Here is a 20880-nt window from a genome sequence, read left to right on the forward strand (position 1 = left end):
AATATACGGAGGCTACTAGACACCCCTCCACACGCACACACAACCTCTTAAGCTGCATACTTTTAAATAATACATTGCCCCCAGTCACGTTTTTTACCAGAATCCCAAGGTCTTGGTTTGTGTTATATTTACAAACCAAGCATGCAGACTTGGGCACATTTTTTAACCAGAATCCCAAGGTCTTGGTTTGTGTTATATTTACAAACCAAGCATGCAGAGTTTCTTACTAGTGAAAGTCAAAACTAATCTGTGTTAAATTATTCCAAGACTGCACTCTTACGGTGATAAAAAATAAGAAATATTTTTACTGGATCACATCAAAATCCTTCTAGTTCAGCATCCTTTGCAAGAATTCCAGCAATCAACAGGCACTAGGTGGTCCACTTGTGGATCAAGGTCTACCTTTTGTTTACACATCCTCAATTTATTTTATCTGTATGCCTCTGCACTCGTCCCAGTCCAGGTAAGAGTAGCACCAGACCATATAGAGGAAGGAAACAAGAGCTGCCAGTTGCACCTTTAACATGTTGTTGTGTGACAAGCACGAATTTAGCAGGTGTCAGGTTTCCCCATGCTAGCAAAAGCTACCGTTGTTTAATTTTTGCCCTTCATTTAGTTGTTAAAAAGGCACAGGGTGAGACAGAAACGAAGAACCGCATGCCTCCAGAAGAGTTACTTTGAAAGAGTAGTGTGGCATAATGAGAGGATGCAGTTGCCCACACATTTCTCTGGGTGGGTGACCTTTCAAGGCCAGTTAGACATTCTCCCTCAGCAATCTAATCTACCTTGGAGAGCTGTTGTGAAAATAAAATACAGAATATTTCAATATGAATGCTATCCATTGGAGCATGTTTGGGGAGGCTCATCTGAGGGCTGAGCTCCACCATGGAAGGCGCAGGAGCCCGACCTGGCAAAAATAAATAAATAAATTAATAATAATAATAATAATTATTATAATAAAATAGCCAACACTAAAAGGAAAGGGGTGGCCTTCTTCTTCTTATCGGCCTTCACCAATAAATCTATCAGGGGAACATCGCCGCAGCCCCTTCCCCACCCCAGGAAAAAGACACCCACCGGCAGCACTTGCTGTCAGGGTCCCTCGCCGCGGCTGGGACCGCGCAAGAGGCGAAGGAACCTCTCGCGCCCCGTTACCGGCTTCCTGCCGGCCGAAAAGTTCGAACGGGAAAGAGCCGCACCGAGGAAGAAGAGGAGGAGGAGGAGGAGGGCGGTCACTCCGCGGCGGCAACCACAAACAATCCCCGTCTCCATGGCAACGAGGAACTCGCGCCCTCTCCCGCTCTCTCTCCCTGAGGCGCGGGGTAGCGGAGGAGGAGGCGGAGGAGGTGGAAAGGGGGCGGAGATTGAGGAGGAGGCGGGGCCGACTTGGTCGCCTTCATCAGAGCGAGAGGCTGCTCCACGAAGCAACGGAGAAGCAGCTGAGCTCCCTCCTCCCTCCCTCTAAGGAGGCGCCGTTGCTTGGGGACATCCCAAGCGAGAGAGGCAAGGCGAGCTTCAACGCTCCTCCCTTCCATCAGTTGGTCCGTCTCTTGGCCCTCTGTCGCGCTCCTTTGTGTCGACTACCCAGTCAGGACAGGAGTGCTCGTGCCCCGTCCCTTCTCCTCGCCATAACGCTCTCGTGATTGTACTTTTAACAGTCGTGGTAGTTCTGAAGGGGCGGCCGCGGGGGTGGCTATTGGGTCGGGATTGCTCTAGCGGGGATTCCGTGTTCAAATGTCTCTTCACTTACGAAACTCTCTAGGTGACTCTGAGCCCGTCACAACAGCCTCTCGGCTTAACCCACCTCGTAGGGTTGTTCTAAAGATAAAAATGGAATATTCCCTTGTAGTGATCTCCTTCGAGACCATATAGACCACACACAGAGTGTGGGGAGGGCAAAGAGGAATGAATGCTCAGCAGGGGATCCACCATCCTTAATAAGGCTTGATATAATTATAGCTGTAACAGAATCGGTGCTGTGTTGGGATGTGCATGAATCGATTTTTTACATTCTATTTGTGCTTGAATCAAATCACCCCAATTGTGTGTCCAAATCTGTCCCCCAAGTCATCCCAGATTCGATTTGGATTTGATTCACTTCAATTTGGATTCCACATATGAAGGTCCTAGGGGCATCAAATTTGGGTGGTGGGTAGGTCCCCATGGGTGCCACCTACCACCCAAATTTCAAGGCTGTGGGACATTTGGTTGATTTTTAATTTGTTTTTGTTTTTTGTTTTTTTTACTGATTGTGTATATTTCTGCCATAGGAAATAAGAGGGATTCAAAGTTCCCCTATCCTAACATGGATCCCCAGTTTTAATTTTTTAAAGAAGATCTAAGCTCTAGGCCTTGTAGAAGTGGAGTTATGGAGCAAAATGTGGTCACTATTTTTCAAGTGTTTGGATTTTTTGGTGTCTAATAACTTTTCCTCATACTGAATTCCTATGAGGATTTATTGCACACCTTCATTTCTTCTGTTCATTTTGACTGCCATTGGACAGTGCCATCTGTCAACTGCCATGTGTCAACTATACCCGCCCCCACCCCCCACATACACACATACTGGGGTACTTATTTTATTTTTTAGGATTTTTTAAAGTGTTTAGATGCTTTGGTGTCTCCATTACACACCTTCATTTCTTCTGTCCATTTTGACCCCACTGCTTTGCGGGTGGGGGTGGAGAATTAGTGGCATCCCATTTGCCAACTACCACCCCCCCAACCCGGAAGTCACTGGGTACTCAGTTTATATTTAAGGAATGTTTGAGGTGTTTAGACTTTTTGGTGTGTATGGATTCATTATGAGGAAAGTTTGTTTGTTTGTTTGTTTAAAATATTTATACTCCGCCCCTCCAGTGCACTACTGCTTGGGGTGGCTAACAACAATAAGATAGACACAGATACAATAAAAGTAATAAAATTAACTATTTTTTAAAGTCCGATTAATAACCACAATTCTTAGGTTCAAATTAAAACTAAAAATTAGACACCAAAGAGTCTAAACACTTGAAAAAAATTCCTAGAACATAAACAGAGTAGTATCCCACTGCCTTGTTGCGGGGGAGGGGGTGTAGTTGGCACATAGCAGTTAAGAGTTGGCACTGTCCAAGACAGTAAAAATGAATAGAAGAAATGAAGGAGTGCAATAAATCCTCATAAGGATTCATTGAGGAAAAGTTATTATACATCAAATAATCCAAGCACTTGAAAAATAGTGACCACACATTTTGCTCCATAACTCAATTTCTACAAGGGCTAGAGCTTATCTTTTTTTTTTAATCAAAGCTGGGAATCTGGGGAAATTAATAGGAGGAATCTGAATCTCAAATTGATTTGAATTGAATCTAGCATGATTCGATTTGGACCCGAATCCAGCCAATGGACCACAGGGGCAATTTGTTCTGTCTCCAAATCACCCGAATCAGCTAGATTTGGGTACAAATCACAGGGTCAGTTTCCAGTTCTGTAATAATTTATTATAAATGGAGATAGTAATTAAAAATATAGCTGTAAAAACAAACATACAAAGCAGTTCAGAGAGATAAGCCCTTGCTCATTAATCAGGTGGATCAATCAGGATTGCTTGAGAGGTAACAGACAACTAATTCTTAATCCCATTTGCCCCACCTTGTGAAAGACAAGCCATAATCCATTTATATTTGTTTCTTCCTACTTGCATGCTTATAATGTACTTTACTTTGATTTGCACACCATCAGGGCAATAATAAGGAACTGATTGCTTTGAAAATGACACTACTGGGGCATACTGAAGAATGATACTGAATTAATGGTAATCTTCTTACCTGTGGCACTCACACTAGGGAATTTTAAGAGTCAGTTTGACTGGAGGAAATGTTTAATTACTCTTGGATGTTTTCCTGCTGCTTTGGATTGAAATGTTGATTTTAGACATTTTAAGATTTTAAAAAGAGGTCTGTAGGTTTATAGTAAATTAAATCCTTTGTCTCGGAGCAAGCTCACTTGAGGGAGAGAAATGCTGAATCATCCCTGCTGAGCTGCATGACTAGGCTTCTCCTAAAACTCCACTTTATTTTTGGTAGGTTCAAAAATGGCTTCCACATCCACGTCCTTTATTACAGAGCTTGAACCTCCCTGGACTTGGTGTGGAATCCTGGGGGAAATTCTTTTTCTTTTACTATTGGAAAAGTGCACAAAAATCCTCCATGTGCAAGCCAACACATGGTGAGAAAACTGACAGCTGTTGAATGCCTGAGACATGTTTGCCAAGGTTGCCAGAACCTAAGGGGTATACTCGTGGGTCAAATGGGCCGTAAGCCAGAATTTGGCTTTTAAAAAGCCAAATCTGGCCACTCAGGTTTGCACCAGAAGGTGGGGAAACCCTTTCAGTCCCCGCTTTCGCCTTAGTTAAACATCCACTCGGAAAGGCTTGTAAAAGAAAACAACAAAAAGAAAAATAGTTTTATTCAAATGCTACAGACTGCTTCTGTCTGAGGCTTTCTCAGCTTTTAATTACAGGTAAAAATACTCAGTCAGTTACAAGGTTACTTCAAAAAGCACCCTGAGTGATTTTGGGGCGGCAAGCTTTAAAAATCGTGGTTACCCAGTTGCAAGGAACAGGTATGTAGGAAAATACAAAAGCACTTTGCAAAAGTCTTTTGCAACGCCCTGGCTGGATAGGCAAAGGCTAGTGTTTCTTAGGTTAATTACATTACAGGTAAACAATCATAGAACAGTATCAGGAATATGCACAGCACACACAAAAGAAACGAAAAGTCTAACACAAAATCTGACTAAAGAAATTTTTCCCTAGACTAAATTTCCTGAAGCCAAAGCCGTGGCTTCCCTTTTCTTGAACTTACCAAAACCTGGTTGAGAATTCATGCCGCTGCAGTCATCCAGCAGCCATCCTTCCTGTCCACATGTGTTCGCTGCACCTCCAGCCAGCTTCTTCTAACAGAGAAACTCTCCTTCTTCCCAACGGTTCTCTAGGTCCCACCCATCTGGTGTGCTGATCAGGTGGATATGATTTAAATCAAATCGATTTAAATCATTATTTAAATCACTAGTCAGTAAGACTAGATTTAAATCATGGTTTTTTACATAGACTCATTCTTGCTAGTATAATCTTAATATTTACAACCAGATGAAGGTTTCATTTTTGGTCCTCTTCTAGATAGAAAAATTGCCTGCAATGATCATACAGAAACCTCTGGAAGAGCATGACACTGTGAATGGATTAATGGAATTAATTTACCAAAAAATGTAAACATTGCATATATACAGCCTCATGCTACATAATTAAAAACTAATCCTTATTTCATGATGAATACCTTTGGACTATAATGTACCTTAAATAGAAAACTTTCTTCAGATAGATTTTTTCCCTTCAAAACCATTTTATTTAAAAAAATCTGATTTAAAATTTTAAAAATCCAATTTAAATTAAAAAAATCCAATTTAAATTTTAAAAATCCAAGGTTATTTATTTATTTTTTTAAACCATTGATTTTCATCCACCCTGGTACTGATTGGCTGATCACTGGAGTTCACCAGCCTGTCAGTCAGGACAGGGTTCACTTCCGGTTAACTTTTTAAGGGAGGGGTGACTGATCACTACAAGGTTTAACTGAAATTCATTCCTACAGTAAATAAAAGTTGATTGTAAGGTCTCTATTTTCTTCCAAATCAAATAATCAAGAGAGGGTTGATATGAGCATTGCTGTTACCCTGTTGTTGCTTAGTTTGAAACTGCTGCTCTTATTTTTTTTATTGTTATGGAGAGGTTTGCTGCAGTCATTGCTTTGTTTTGTTTTTGTTGTACTGTATTGTGTTAGTATTGTTTTGTGTTGCAGGTTATGTTTTTGGTTTTGCTGTTAGCTGCCTTTGGTGCCTGTGGGTTTCCAAAAGCCCACCTATTTATCCAGCATAGGGTTTCCAACCCTGAGATATGTTACCTGCCCATTCAATATTTTTGCCTAAGATTTGGTACTGGCTCAAAACAGATATTTTGAGCTGGAGAAGTAAGGGGGGAATTATTGCCCCTACAGCCTGATCCATGCTGCATAGCAATTACAAACCACAGCTGGGCATGCTGGAGCTTCTGGGGACTGATTGGCCCCTGCTCCCCCCAGCCCCCGCCAGCTCCGTCACGGAGCCGGCAATTGTGTGGGCAGCTGATCCGGCCGCCCAGGGCTCCCTCCCTGCTCGTGTGCGGGGAGAGCGGGCTTAGCCCGCTCTCCCCGTGCACTCACAAAACCGGGTCTTACTGATCGTGAGACCCGGCTCATTTTATTTTAAGGTGCTTGCTGAATGGCTGTTGATGGCTTATGGGTAGTAGCTACTGTACCCATTTCAACTGCCTGGTTGAAGAGAAACAGTTTGACTTGGCAGATTGAATCTGTGCTTTGTCAGCTGCACTGGCTGCCAGTCCATTCTGGGTCCAATTCAAAGAGTTGGTTTTAACCTTTAAAACCCTAAATGGCTTGGGACCGGTTTACTTAAGCGAGCACCTTGCCACAGATGTCCCAACCTGTCCTTAAGATCTTCTTCGGAGGCCCTCCTCCAAGTGTCCTTGCCAAATGAGGTGTGGTAAGTGGCTACTAGGGAGAGAGCCTTTTTGGTGGTTGCACCCCATTTATGCAATAGCTTCCCCAGTGAGGTTTGCCTGGCTTCATCATGTTGTTCTTTTAGACAACAGGTAAAGATCCTTTTGTTCACCCAGGCCTTTTAAATTCTGACTTTCATATCTGATTTGATTTTTAATTAATTTTAAAATTATGTTTTAAACTACTTTGTATTGTAGTTTGTATTTTCTTTTCTCCCTTTTTGACTGTTGTGATTTAATGTGTAATGTGTTTTTGTTGTATGTTTTAATCCTGTATTGTGAGGTGCTCAGAGAACAATTTGTTATGGGGCGGCTAGCAAATAAAGTTTATTATTAATTATCTATCTATATATTTATTTCTCTAAGAGGTACCCATGGCTAATCCCATGCATGGCAGCTCTCGTGAGAGTTTGCGTGCAGCTGCCGATTAGTCACGGGGAAGAGAGAGAAAATGGCGGCGGCCAAGCGGGGAGGGAAATGGTGGTGGAGGCTGGGGAAGGAGACCAGCCGCCAGAGGGCAAGCAGTGGCCAGGCCGGCTGGCTGTGGAAGGCAAATAAGCTTGGGGGAGCGGGGGTAGAATGAACTGTGGCTGGGGGGAGAAAACAAAATGAGGCTGATGGGTGGGAGAGAATGAAATGGAGCTGAATTGGAGGAGACCGGGAGAACTCGGGGCACAGATGCTCCGCACCAGGTCAGCTAGTTGTTGTTGTTAATTGAATGTAACCTGCTAAAGAGAAATAAATCTTTTTTTTTCTTTTTTCTTTGCAAGCTGGCTGGCAAGAAATGTCATGTGTTGTCGCTTCAAGGATATGTTGCCAGTTGTTTCTATGAAAACTGTTGCTGCTTTATGCTCTCACATCATATACCATGATCAGACTGGCATGTTATTTTCCTAGAAAGAGCAGTTCCCACTTGGGGAGATTTTAGTAAAAAGCCAATTACTACTGCTGCTTTCTACACTTAGCAAGAACTTTCAGTAAAAGCTTTCCTTAAGAGGGATAAATGGATGTTTCACATAAATGTATCAGAAATTAGGAAGCCACTGAAGAAGACCCAGAGTCGAAAAGCATCTGGCTTCTCCTGCAAAAGAACTAGAGGACCTACAGACCAACAATACTGTACTATATTTTGGGACTTTTCCAAGAAACTTTATTGTTGCCAGTCATGTTATATTAAGCATTTGAGAACCAGACTATCAGACTTTATTATTTTTCTAAGTGTTTTTGAAGAGTACTTAGCAATATCTTATCCGTTATGAAATATATAAACAAATTTTAAATAATAAATATCATTTGTTCATCATGTCACTAGTATTTTCTTCTGATGAGGAAATGAATCATTTAAAAAGCTGCCTCTAAAACTTCCTCCCTACTCATGGAAGTAGGAAACATGTAACAACAATAACAACTAGCTGGCCCGGGTGCAAGCCATCTGTGCCTCTAGTTCTACCTTTTTTTCTCCCCTTCCCTCCCTCATTCTAGGCCCTCTCCCTCCCTCTTTTGGCTCTCCCCTGATTCTCAGCCTATTTCTGGGCTCTCTGCGCAGGCGCAGAGAGGCCCGAAATGGTCCAAGTACGGCACAACCAGTCATTTGGGCGGCAGGTAGGCCCAAAGGAGGTTTTGCCGCCCTCTCCCACACCTGCTTGGCTGTCCTCCTCGCGAGTAGGCTGGTTGCAGGCGACGTGTGCTCTCCCACCGGCTCGCAGTGGAGGCTGCAGGTTGGAGGTGGTGTATGCTTCCGCTGGACCTCCCCCCGCCCCAGCTGCTGCTTACTCTCCCCCATGCCTGCCCGCTGTTTTCTCTCTCCGGCCAGCTGCCTGGCCATTTGCTACCACTACCCATCACTTCTTCTCCCCACCCACCCACCCGTTTACCTTTTTGCCCCTGCCGCCGTTTTCTCTCCCCCTCCACCCACCCATTCGCCTGCCCGCTTGCCTTTTCTTTCCCACTGCTGCTGTTGCTTTCCTCTCCCCTTCCCAGCTGCTCACTTGCAAACTCTCGCAAGAGCTGACACACAAGGGATTAGCCACGGGTACACCTTAGATAATTATATAGATAGATTTTTCTAATGGAACACTTAAAATTATGAAAAACGGATGAAGCTAAGGAAGTGAACTGCATATTATTCATATTTAGTCCTCTGTTTCTCCTGGCTAAACACAGTTAATATCACTTTTTACAGGGATATCAGTAAAAAGTTCTGGAGACACAAACATATTAGGACAAAGGAATTTTCAAGCAGACCCTCTCTTATGATGTCATTCTTTCCCATTGTCAAAGATGAATGTTGCACTATGACAGCTTTTTCAAAAACAAACCAAAAATATTTTCATGTTTAAACATTTTAAATTCACCCTTCCCAAAAAGTTATATTCCTTATATGATTGGTAATACAGCAGTTCATTTTTATCGTGGACTCATTTGCCATTTTTTATTTGATTTAGTGGCAAGTGGTGAATACATTAAAATATGTACAGAGTCCCAAAATCCTCAGGGAACATCTATTCAACAGAAGACACTAGTGAAGGAAACAATGGCTGTAATAATGACAGTTCAGACTCTGAAGTCCAACAACATTTAGAGAGGTATGCATAATTTTCAACATAACTGATTTTAATATATGTGTAATCAAGAAACATATAGTTAGATATATGCACTTTCCTTATTCTCTCAGATTAGCTTTCAAAGGAGTGGGGGAGTTTAGTCCAAGTAAGTAAAGTAGTAAACTACTTTAAAGTAAAGTAAAGTAGTAAAGTAAAGTAGTGTAGTAAAGTAGTAAACTACTTTAGCTAAGGCCTTTCTTTTGTTTGACTTCAGTGGGTGACTATTCCATTATCCTGCACAGAAGCAGAATTTTGTTTTCTTGCCATCTGGCTTCTCAATACGGACCTAGGCCAGCAATCTAAACAAGCCTTAAACCTCTCTCAAATTCAATTATTAAATAAACATTGCAGTGCATGCCTTTTCAGCAAGACCAGTACTAAAATAAGTTAGGCTGATACACAAGTCTTCATGAATTGTGTGGTTTTTTAATGTCTATGTACCCATGCACATACCTGCTTGCATTATGCAAGCTGAATGAAGGAAGAGTTAGATAGGCAGATATTTTGAAGGAAAGACTAAAGCAGGCATCCCCAAACTGCGGCCCTCCAGATGTTGCTGAACTACAACTCCCAGCATCCCTAGACACAATTTTCTGTGGCTGGGTATGCTGGAAGTTGTAGTTCAGCAACATCTGGAGGGCCGCAGTTTGGGGATGCCTGGACTAAAGCATCTGGGACTTGTTAAGACTAGAAAAAAAAAGGACTGGAGTGGGGTGGGAGAACATGATAGAGAAATATAAAACGATGAACAGTGTTGACACAGGGTGTATGGTGAGGTAGAACCTGAAGCTAAAAGATAGTGAAGCGAGTCTCATGATCAGTGAGACTTGCTTCTAAGGGGGTTTGCGGGGAGAGCGAGCTTAGCCCGCTCTCCCCGCAGATGATCGTCCGCAGAGCCCTGGGCAGCCGGATTGCCTGCCCACACAACAGCTGGCTCTGTCACGGGGGCTGCAGGGATCAGGGGCCGTGCTGCCCCTGGAAGTTCCAGGATGCCCTGCGCAAGTGTGCAAGCTAACTTAAATTAGAATGGAATTAACTACCAGAAGATGTGATGATGTCCACTAGATTAGAGGGCTTTATAAAACAATAGGAGAAACTCATACTGTCAGTGGCTATTAATGATGCTAGAAATGGAACCTTCATGTACAGTATAAAAATAGTATGTATATTTCTGAACAGATGCTGAGGACAAGCAAGAGGGGATGCCCATTGCCTTTATACGCTGCTTGAATGCTGCCAGAAGTATTTGGCCACTGCTGTTGAAAACAGATAGAATTGAACGGATCATGAACTGATCCAGCTAGGCAGTTCTTGTACTCTTGTGTATTTATTCACTCTCAAGCCTTCTTCATTTTATAGTTTATCCAGAGAACAACAATCATCTTGCAGTTGTACAGACAGCCACCCTCTCTTCAGTCATAGATGGAGAAATGCCCAGTTGCCATGCCCACCCAAGAGTAAGTTCAATTGCTGGCATAACTTAGTTAATTATAAGGTTGCTTTTGCTTGTTAGTCCACAAAACACACTGCCCTGCTTTTTCCAGATGTATGCAACTCCATCTGGAAACTGCCCATTTTCATAATACAGTAGATTTGCAGTGTTTCTCTGGGTGACTCAAATGACATCTAATTATGTTTCCTTGGTAGCTGAATAATCCAGTCCTAATTTAATGAAACTTAACATGACCACAAAGCCCTGAATTAAACCACTTGTCAATAGAAACATAATATAAAACGGAAAAGAACTGCAGCAAGGTTACCTATTTGAAAAGCTAAAAAGCAGGGAATGTTAAAAGTCAAGGTTAATAGTGACTTTTCATTATTATTAGGTATTTCTCGAATATCTTTTATATGTATGATACATATTTGCCCTGTGGCTTTTTTTTCTTAGCCTGCGGTCCTCTATATATATACTTGGAAGAAAGTCCCACTGAATTCATTCTGAGTAAACATGCATAGGATCAGGCTGAACATCTGTGATTCAAAGGCACTGATGTAGAGGTTTCACTAAAATGTATCAGATCTTATTTATTTATTTGCTACATTTATATTAGGGATGTGCACGGACCAGTTCGGAGGCCATTCTACTGGCCTCCAGACCGGTCCGGACATGGGCGGTTCGGGGTTCGGAAGGGTAGGGTGGGGGGTTCCATTAAGGGCGGGGGGGTTTACTTACCCCTCCCGCGTTTTCCTCACTCTGGCGCCGTAGTTATTGTAAAAATCCGGCGGCAGGATCTCTCCTTGCCGCCCGCTTCAATCAACGATGGCTCCTCCTCTGGTAAACAATCGGGTGGCAGGATATCTCCCTGCCGCCCCCTTGAAGCCCCCATCCCCCTTCAATGCCGCCCCCTTCAATGCCGCCCCGACTGCTCGCTCTTTAGAAACGGGCGGCAGAGAGATTTCCTCCCGCCCCCTTCCCCGCCAGCAGGCTGCAAAAGTCTTTTATGAAGTCTTTTGCGCGCGCACGTGCAAAAGGCTTCTTAAAGACTTTTGCAGCCCGGCAGGGAAGGGGGCGGGAGGAAATCTCTCTGCCGCCCGTTTCTAAAGAGCGAGCAGTCGGGGCGGCATTGAAGGGGGCGGCAGGGAGATATCCTGCCGCCCGATTGTTTACCAGAGGAGGAGCCATTGTCGATTGAAGCGGGTGGCAAGGAGAGATCCTGCCGCCGGATTTTTACAATACCTATGGTGCCAAAGGTGGAAAGCACGGGAGGGGTAAGTAAAGCCCCCCCTGCCCTTAATGGAACCCCCCACCCCAGTGCCGGACCACAGCTCCGCGGTTCCGTGCACACCCCTAATTTATATACCGCCTTTCTGCTAAAGCAGTCAAGCCAGTTCATAGTCTAGCATTACAGCTTACAGTCCAGTGGATTCAATAAAAAAGGGAACAGAGAAGGCAAGAGGAAAATAAGCAAGCCTAAGTTCTTCATAGTTACATAAAGGCTATGTCATGGCAAGAAATGGTTACTACAGGAGATCGTTCTGGAAGAGCCGAAGCCTAATGGCATTGCTTCCAACTGGGCCTCACAGTTTCACCTCTCCCACCGAAGCAGTCTTAGGATCTAAGTAATAAATACAGTTAGAATTTCACTTAAATCATTTATTTATTTATTTATTTATTTACAGTATTTCAGCTGCAGCCTCCAGTGTTCATCTTTCACTCTAGGTTAGGTTTGCCATATCGTTGAAATGTTTTTACCAAACTGCAAACTGTTTCATTAGTTTTTATTAGTATATTAATAATTGAAAGTGTGATCCCCCCAAAGTTAAGCAACATATATTGAAGTAGGAGAGATGTAAACATGTATATCACATTGAAATTAATGAGACCTCAAAGTGCTTAATATTGGCAGAATGATACTCTCCCCTCCCCCACTCTGCAGTTTTTCTGGGAAAACTGCCAAAAATTGTGGCCTAACAAATTCCTGTCATTCATGGAACAAATTTGACCAAATGTCAGCAGACAACCTGAAACTGTGTAGCATGTGCTTTGTAAAATCACTTAAATCATGTGTTGCATTATTTAATTGTACTTTTGTGTATATTTTTCAGAAAGTCTCATCAGGCTCATCTTTAATTTGCTTGTGCTAAGCCTAATAACTCCATTTTGCTTAGTGAAAAAGGTCTGCTGCCCTTCATCAAGGTAAAGTTGAACAAGAAGATCTGGATCAAGATCCATCGAGATCATAAGAATGGGTAATGCACCTGCGCAGGACCCTCGTGGTAGAGTGCCACAGCTCATTGAGGTGACTGAGCCCTGCCCTCACACCTACAGTGTGCTATTTAAGGGCTGGCTGAACGCCTGTTCTTCAGTTCTTTTCTGACCGCCGTTGCGTTCAGTCCTCGGGCTTTCATTTCTTGTTGGTTAATTTCTTCCTTCTGAGTTCATCTATAAAATATTTTTAAAAATTAGACTGATTATCATGTTTGACTTGGAAACGGCTCCCATACTTCGCTGGTGTTTTTCAAATTTGGAATGGACTTTGACTATGAGTTGGGATCTCCCTAAAATGGCTGAGGAGAAGCAGACCTTCAAGAGGTGCACAGGCTGTAATGCCAAGTATCCCTCAAAACACCTCCATGGCCTATGTTAAATCTGCCTGAGAGAGGAGCACAATGTCTCCTTGAGCAAGATAGGTGTAACATTCTCAAAGCAGATGAGAAAAAATCAGGCCCTGCGGCTTCACACGGCCATTTAGGACAAGGTGCTAAGTCCTTCGACATCAGGGGAACCCCACCTTGCGACATTGTCATTGACCTTGAAAACGTAGATATTGACTTCTAAGCTTCCCGCTATGAAACCTCAACCATCGACATCAAGCTCGACATTGGCATTGTTTTGAATTCCAAAGATCTCTTTGAAGTCTGCTCCCCCTTCAACACTGGAGCGTTCTAAGTCGAAACGCAAACAGTCGAGATTGGAGGATTCTTCCTCTTCTCTGAGACCAAAGAAATCTAAAACAGTGGATTTGACAAGGGACAGGACACCATCTCCATCAGGCCTACAGACCTTGCCATCTAAATCCTCAATCCCTGATGTCAAGGTGGACAGACATCGCTTGAGATCGAGAACTGACATTGGAAACACAAGGAGCCCTCGATGTTGACCGTGCACCGACACTGAGATTGTCAATGTCGAGAGCGCTCTCTGTCTCCAGCTCCCACTCCAATAGTCTCCAGCTCTGTCGACACCTACAGATCGATGTTGAGAGACCCCTTTGGTATCAACCCAAGTTCCATTGACTCCAAAAGTATGAGTTCCATTTTCAACTTTGAACACGCCAGTGCTGTCGACGTTGAGGTTGGTGACTCCACAATGCCAAGCTCAGATAACGACCTTCGATGTTGAAGAGGGGGACATGGACACGGTATTAGATTCCACCACTGCCCACACCTTGCTTTCAATACTCAATTCCAGCTCCAACACTCACTTGACATCCACGTTTAAAGGTTTTCCTCCTCACTCATCAGAGGGAACTCCAAGGCAATCAGCTGCAGTGCAGTCCTTGGTCCACTGTACTACTACACCAGATACACTGACTGCTGCCCATTTGGCAGACTCCTCGACACGGCATATGTGTGGCTTCACACATTCTTTAGCTGCGGGGGCAACACTGGCATCAGCAGTTATGGTGTTTCCCTCCTGGTTTCCCTTACAATTTTCAAGAGGACCAACTCTGGATGTTCTCACAAAATAAACCTTATATACCACTAATGACAGAGGTGACTCCAATCCATACTGTACACACCCTGGCTGGAGGTGATAATTTAGCCATGCCATCATAACCTAGCCATGACATCACAATCTACAATCAAAACTGTTTTGATGGCAACATAAATGGCTTCCTGGCCTCCTGTCAAAGTTTTAAAAGATATGGCTACACAGACTGTTTACAAAAGCCTGGCGGTTAGGACACAAGCTAACTTTCCCACTCTGCGAAAGACAACTACTATTGAAACACAAACATACATACCTTCTTCCCTGTCTCATTCACTTTCTGATCACCATGGCTCATCTGACTTTGAGTCTGATCCAGATGACCCAGACAACAGGGTGGCTCCGCCATCTGACGTGCCTCCAACTACACATCTCCCCTAATGAGGAAATGAAAGCATATCACTGCCACATTAGGGAGATGGCTAAAACGCTAGGTCTCGATCTCAGATCTTAATTAGCCACTATTGATGACCCTGCCTATAATTTTATGACCAGGTCTGAATCAACTCGGCCCGTAGCTCTGCCAGTTCTCCCAATCATTCATGGGCTGCACAATGTGCACAGGAGGTAATACACATCTCAACCCAAACATCTAAGCAGCTGGAGAGTTTATATCAAGTTCAGGTGAAAGATAATGAGTATTTTCTAAAGCATCCTGCTCCCAACTCCCTAGTCACTGACTGTGCCACTTCATCATCCTCTCTGGTCACCGACATATGCCTGCAGACAAAGAGGGTAGGAAAATGGATTGGGGGAGGGGGGGAGATTTATTCCACCTCTTGCCTATCTGTTAAGATAGCGAACTATTCGGCGTGCACTGCAAAATACACCCATGGCTTATGCGAAGATCTACAACATGCTATGGAGGTCCTCTCCCCAGAAGATTTTAAAAAGCAATTCCAAAAAATGGATAAAATCAGTGGCACTCACCTGCTAGCAGTTGAGCACTGCCCAACATCTGGCCAAGTCTGAATTGTGCTCCTTGGCAGCTGCAATCTCCCTGCGGCGGCACACCTGGCTTCGCTATACCAATCTACAGCGTGATATGAAAGAGAGAATTTAGGGCTTACCATTCAATGGTAAGGGTCTTTTCAGTGAAGACACCAACTCCATGATGGAGAAAATGAAAAAAATCTAAATTCACTGCCGAAACTTTCACATCTACCTTTTCCTACAGCTCCAAATACAGTCCTTATTCACAACAAAAGTCCACATTCAGACAGCACGAGCACTGTGATTTTAGGAAGCAGTACCAACCTTACCACAAACACCCTTTTCACAGCAAGGGAAGTCAAATCAACCCCAACATAAAAAGCAGACTGAGCCTCAGAAACATCTTTGCAGTTCAGATCCACTCACTGTCACCACTACACTCCTTTCTTCTCCAGCCACTGGGGGCCTCAACATCTTGGCACGTGAGGGAAAATACCAATCTCACAAACTCTATTCTCCTTCCAACATCAAGCTGGCACGCCATGCCCCTGCATGGCATCACATCACATCGGCCCGCTGGGTCCTGAAGATTATATCTTCAGGCTACACCATAGAGCTCAGAACAACCCTGAGATTTACAGGAATGAGGTTCACTCAACCCTCCCAAGCGTTACTGGAAGAAGTGAAGGAGCTGTTAGCTGAAGGGGTTATTGTCTCAGTACAGTGGGTACACAGATGGTAGGGGTTTTACTCCAATTACTTCCTGATCCCAAAGAGGGATGGTAGCATCCATTTCAACCAGCCCAACTCATTCAGACTCCTAGGTCTTATGGCATCTTGCAAAACAGTGGTGCAATATGCCCAGTTAAAGATGCAAGTTACAACTTTGGTTTCCGCCAGTCTTCGACCTGAATGTGGATCATCAAAGCCTAAGTCTAGTGCTCTCGGATCAAATTCTACATTCACTTAACTGTTGGACGACGAGCAGAAATCTGCTGGAGGGAATTCCTTTTCAGATGATAACTCCATCTATCTGGCTAACGATGGACGCCTCTCTGATAAACTGGGGCCCCCACTGCGGAGCACATCAGATTCAGGGCAAATGGACCCCTCAACAAACACAATTACATATCAATTTCCTGGACCTTCCAGCAGTTTTCAAAGCAATGAGAGCCTTCCTACCACTTCTACAGGGGAAAGTTGTACAAGTACAGTTAGACATTACCACGACCCTGGCCTACATCAGGAGGGACAGTGTCTCAAAGTCTGTACACTCAGCCTACAATTATGGCATTGGTGCATCCAGCAACAGTTCTATCTGGAGGCCATACACATAAACAGCCTAGACCAGTGTTTCTCAACGTTTTTGGAGTCATGGACCGGTACAGTCTTTGTGCGCAGTTTTCCGGACCAGCAGTTAGTAAAGGGATCGCCCCGCCTCGCCCCCATTCCCAGGCACCACCACCCCAAACAATTTCAAGCCAGGGGGCACTGTTGCTGGTTGCTCTCCGGTGCTCATTTCTAGGCAGGCAGCCCTCAAAATAAAGTTATCCCAGCAGTGAGGGCTGCCTGCCTAGAAATAAGCTCCAGAGAGCTCCTAGCAGTGGTGGCCCCCACCAGCTTGAAATTGTTTTGTGGGGGGTTTAATTCCTCATGGTCTGGCACAGACCGGCACTCAACTCCTCACGGACCGGCACCGGTCCACGGACTGGTGGTTAAGAAACACTGACCTAGACAACATCCTGGCAGATGACTTGAGTCAAGTTTTCCCACAACAACAACATGAATGGGAAATCAAGACAAAATACATTACACCTCTCTTCACGAGCTGGAGACAGCCAACTATAGATATCTTCTGCCACATCAGAGAACACAAAGTGCACTCGTTTCTGCACCTTCCAGAGCAGGTCACAATCCACGATCACTGAGGGACCCTTTTCAGTTGAATTGGCATCAGGAGATCTCGTATATGTTTCCTTCACAACCACTGATCAGTCAAGTGGTTGCCTGCTTTCTGACCGCTCTTACATTGTGTATCCTGGTGACTCCATGGTGGCCAAGACAACCATGGTTTCCACAGGTACTCAAACTGTCAGGGAACCACTACCAGAGGCTACCGCAAGAGGTGGATCTCTTAACACTGAACAATGGCAGCATACTGCATCCAGATGTTCTCACACTCCACCTAACATCATGGCAAATCAGCTTTTGAGTAAGATCCTTCTAAACCAAAGGAAGTCATCCACCAAATGTAATTATAAAGGCAAATGGCTCTGGTTCAAATCCTATGCAAGTATGCCTGGTTTTCACCCAAACCAGGCCACAATCAAGGATGTACTCCTCTACTTGACTGATTTAAAATCACAAGGGCTGGCAAAACGTATCTTTGAAGGTGCATCTAGCAGCACTATCTTCAAAACATCCAGTCTGAGACGGAAAAACTCTTTTCACATCCAGATAGTAATGCTTTCCTAAAAGGCCTTGTGAATTTGTATCCACCTATTCGCACACCCATCGAACCATGGAGCATATCCTTGGTCCTTTCAACTGACAGAGGATCCATTTGAACCTATGGGTTCTACCTCTATCAAGCTAGTAACTTTGATAACTGCCTTCCTACTGGCCATAACTATGGCTAAACTCGTAAGTGGATTGACAGCTTTATGGATAGATTTGCTATACACCCGAATTTATCCTGATAAATGCATATGGAGCTGGACTTTCTGCCCTAAGTGATGTCCAGCTTCCACCTCAACCAGGACATTGTTCTCCCTATGTTCTTCAGGAATCCATATACCCCTTTAGAATGTGCAGTGCACTCCCTGGATGTGTGTAGGGCTCTTTTATATTACCTGGATCGCTCCAAGGACTTCAGAACCACCAAGCACTTGTTTGTAGCCCACGAGGGCCCTGTGAGAGGCTCCTGCATTTTCATACAAAGAATGTCCAGATGGCTAGTTGAGCTTATCCTGCTAGCATACAAGACACAGAATGTTCAACCACCTGAAGCAAACAAGGCCCACTCTACCTATGCCAACGCTTCATCAGCTGTACACCTATCGGGGGTAACCTTCATGGACATCTGTAAAGCAGCAATTTGGTCCACTGAGTTACCTTTCATCAAGCATTATGCCATAGATGTGTGCTGTACTGACAAGGCAAGCTGCAAGAGAAGCATTTTGAAGTGAGTGTTACAATAGCTACTACTGCATCCTACTCCATTGGGAGCTAGCTAAAAACCCATTATTATGGATCTCAACGGATCTTGATCCAGATAAACAGGTTGTTCACCTGTAACTATTTATCTGGTAAAGATCCGTCAACATCCATAAGACCCTCCCGAACCACGCCTCTGCAGTAAGTGCTACACTATGTGCATATTGAGTGTGCTATTCTCCTTCAATAATGAACTCACCTGATTCCAGATGATCGTCTTCCATGGTGGTCATCCAAGGACTGAAGAACAGGTGTCCGGCCCGCCCTTAAATAGCAAACTGTAGGCTTGGGGGTGAGGCTCGGTCGACTCGACAAGCTGCGGCATTATTCCACGAGGGTCCTCCGAGAGGCATTACCCATTCTTATGGATGTTGACGGATCTCTACCAGATCAATAGTTACAGGTAAGCAACCTAGTTTTTCTTCTTCTAAGGAATGGACTTGAAAAATAGATTACAGGCTGATCCTGTGCTGCAGCTCTCAAATGGCTTCCACTAGTTCTTTGGTTGCACTAACTCAATCCCTTCTGAAGCATTCAAAACCTTGACCCACACTGTTGCACAGTGATGCAGCTGTGCCATTTAAGTCCCCCCTGAAGGATCAACATCAGAACATAGTTTCAGAGAATGCAGCTAATATATTAGAGAATGCAACTAATATATTTATTAAATAATTATTATTAACATCCTAGCACTGATTTATGTATCGATAATTAACTCTTACCCAAGCCTCTTTGAAGAAATTATTTGAGCCTGAGTTACATGAAGAAATTTTGTGAAAACCCAAATTTTAGTATCTACTGTTTGTCAGCAGGACCTAATATTTGCTACAATAATATCTGAAATATATGTGTGTGTGTGTGTGTGTGTGTGTGTGTGTGTGTGTATAGATATTATGATATATATGAGAGATTAAAATCTGACCAATGGCAATTTCTAATTTTCAATTTAATGTTGCATTTGTTGATGTTGTATGAATAATTAGGCTTCCCAGAGACTGAATCATATAATTTTAGAATTCGAAAGGACTTTGGATGTCTTCTAGTCCAACCCTCTTGGTCAGTGCAGGGAACTGCTACAGCACCCCTAACAGATGGCTATTCAGCCTCTGTTTGAAAACGTCCAGCAAATGAGGGCCCACCACTGCACAAAGCAGACTGTTCCACTGTCAAATAGCTCTTACAATTAGGAGATTCCACTGCCTAGTAGCCAAATTTCCAGCCTGAATCCACTTCTTTGTAACCTCAACCCATTGGGTTCTAATCCTGCCCGCAGAAGGACCAGAGAACAAGTTCACTCCTCCTCCTATGCGATAGATCTTCAGATATTTGAAGATGGCTATCCTATCTTCCCATTGTCTTTTCTTCTCCAGGCTAAACATACCCAACTCCTTCAACTGTTCCTCATAGGACTTGGTTTCCAGACTCCTTGTGATCTTTGTTGCTGACTCCAGTCAGTGTCAACTCCCATGAAAATCAATGAGACAAGTCAGTCATGATTCATTTAAGTCTCATGGGACTTAACCTAGATGCTGCTCATCCCATGGGACTTAGTGGGACTTAGTCTGCATGCTGCTTTCAAGTGTGGTCTGACCAGCATAAAACAGAGTGGAAGTGAACTGGTTACTACTTGTGGTCTGGATATTATATCTCTGTTAAAGCAAGCCCATAATTACATTAACTTTTTAAACAGCTGCATCGCACTGATTGATTTTATTTAAGACCCCATATGGTGTTTCGATATACATGGATATTTTAAAAGTATTTGTCAATGTAAAAATTCACATTTTGGAGAAATTCAGAGGTGTCAGAAGATAGTTCAAAACTATGACTAATGATATTGAAAAATAAGTATTGGTAAAACAAATTATGTTCCTCTATATTAAGTATCCTTTTTTTTAAGGTTTCCCCCTTGCTATGTTTGAACAAAGCTGTGTTTATTATCTGAAATAATTATTAACCTACTTTTTTCATAAAGAGGCAGCTTACAATAAATAATGCAAATAAAGGCATTTCATGTGTAAATTGATAATTCAGAATTTTCCATTTTCTTCAGCTGGTGCTCCATATATCCTTTTCTTGTGTGTAGTATTCTTTTTCTATCTTAAACCATTTTATTATTATTATTATTATTATTATTATTATTATTATTATTATTATTATTATTATTATTAGAGTTACCCAACAATTTAATGTGTGGGTCATCAATATATTTCTGTTTCATTGATGTTTTTCAGCACCCTTGAGTGAAAAATGTACCCATGTAGAGTTTCCAGGTTGCAAAGTGGTGAATATCCCTTTCCCTTTAAAGCCTGGTTCCTTGTTTC

At 43.3% G+C, this 20880-nt stretch overlaps 2 protein-coding genes across 10 annotated transcripts in view; one reads left to right on the forward strand and one right to left on the reverse strand.

Annotated features, from left to right (window-relative positions):
• Positions 1–1225, reverse strand: part of C6H7orf57 (chromosome 6 C7orf57 homolog) — a 48728-nt gene extending 47503 nt beyond the window's left edge. For 2 of the 4 annotated variants that reach the window (XM_053260263.1, XM_053260259.1), the window contains exon 1: positions 1078–1222. The gene's annotated coding sequence lies outside the window, so the exon portion shown is untranslated. Of the gene's footprint in view, positions 1–1077 lie in introns of all 4 variants that reach the window. The other 2 variants (XM_053260262.1, XM_053260260.1) reach the window with 2 other exon arrangements.
• A 99-nt stretch (positions 1226–1324) lies between these two features.
• The window catches only part of SUN3 (Sad1 and UNC84 domain containing 3), a 42201-nt gene continuing 22645 nt past the window's right edge, over positions 1325–20880 (forward strand). Inside the window, exons 1-5 of one of the 6 annotated variants that reach the window (XM_053260255.1) lie at positions 1325–1503; positions 3721–3793; positions 9034–9174; positions 10552–10649; positions 12742–12832. In XM_053260255.1, the coding sequence (XP_053116230.1) occupies positions 9059–9174; positions 10552–10649; positions 12742–12832 (305 nt within the window). In that variant the 5' untranslated portion in view covers positions 1325–1503; positions 3721–3793; positions 9034–9058. Of the gene's footprint in view, positions 1509–1626; positions 1646–1689; positions 1763–3720; positions 3794–9033; positions 9175–10551; positions 10650–12741; positions 12833–20880 lie in introns of those variants that run through there. The other 5 variants (XM_053260257.1, XM_053260256.1, XM_053260254.1 and 2 more) reach the window with 5 other exon arrangements.

The sequence above is a fragment of the Hemicordylus capensis genome, chromosome 6 (genome assembly GCF_027244095.1).
Source record: "Hemicordylus capensis ecotype Gifberg chromosome 6, rHemCap1.1.pri, whole genome shotgun sequence".
Classification (NCBI taxonomy): domain Eukaryota; kingdom Metazoa; phylum Chordata; class Lepidosauria; order Squamata; family Cordylidae; genus Hemicordylus; species Hemicordylus capensis.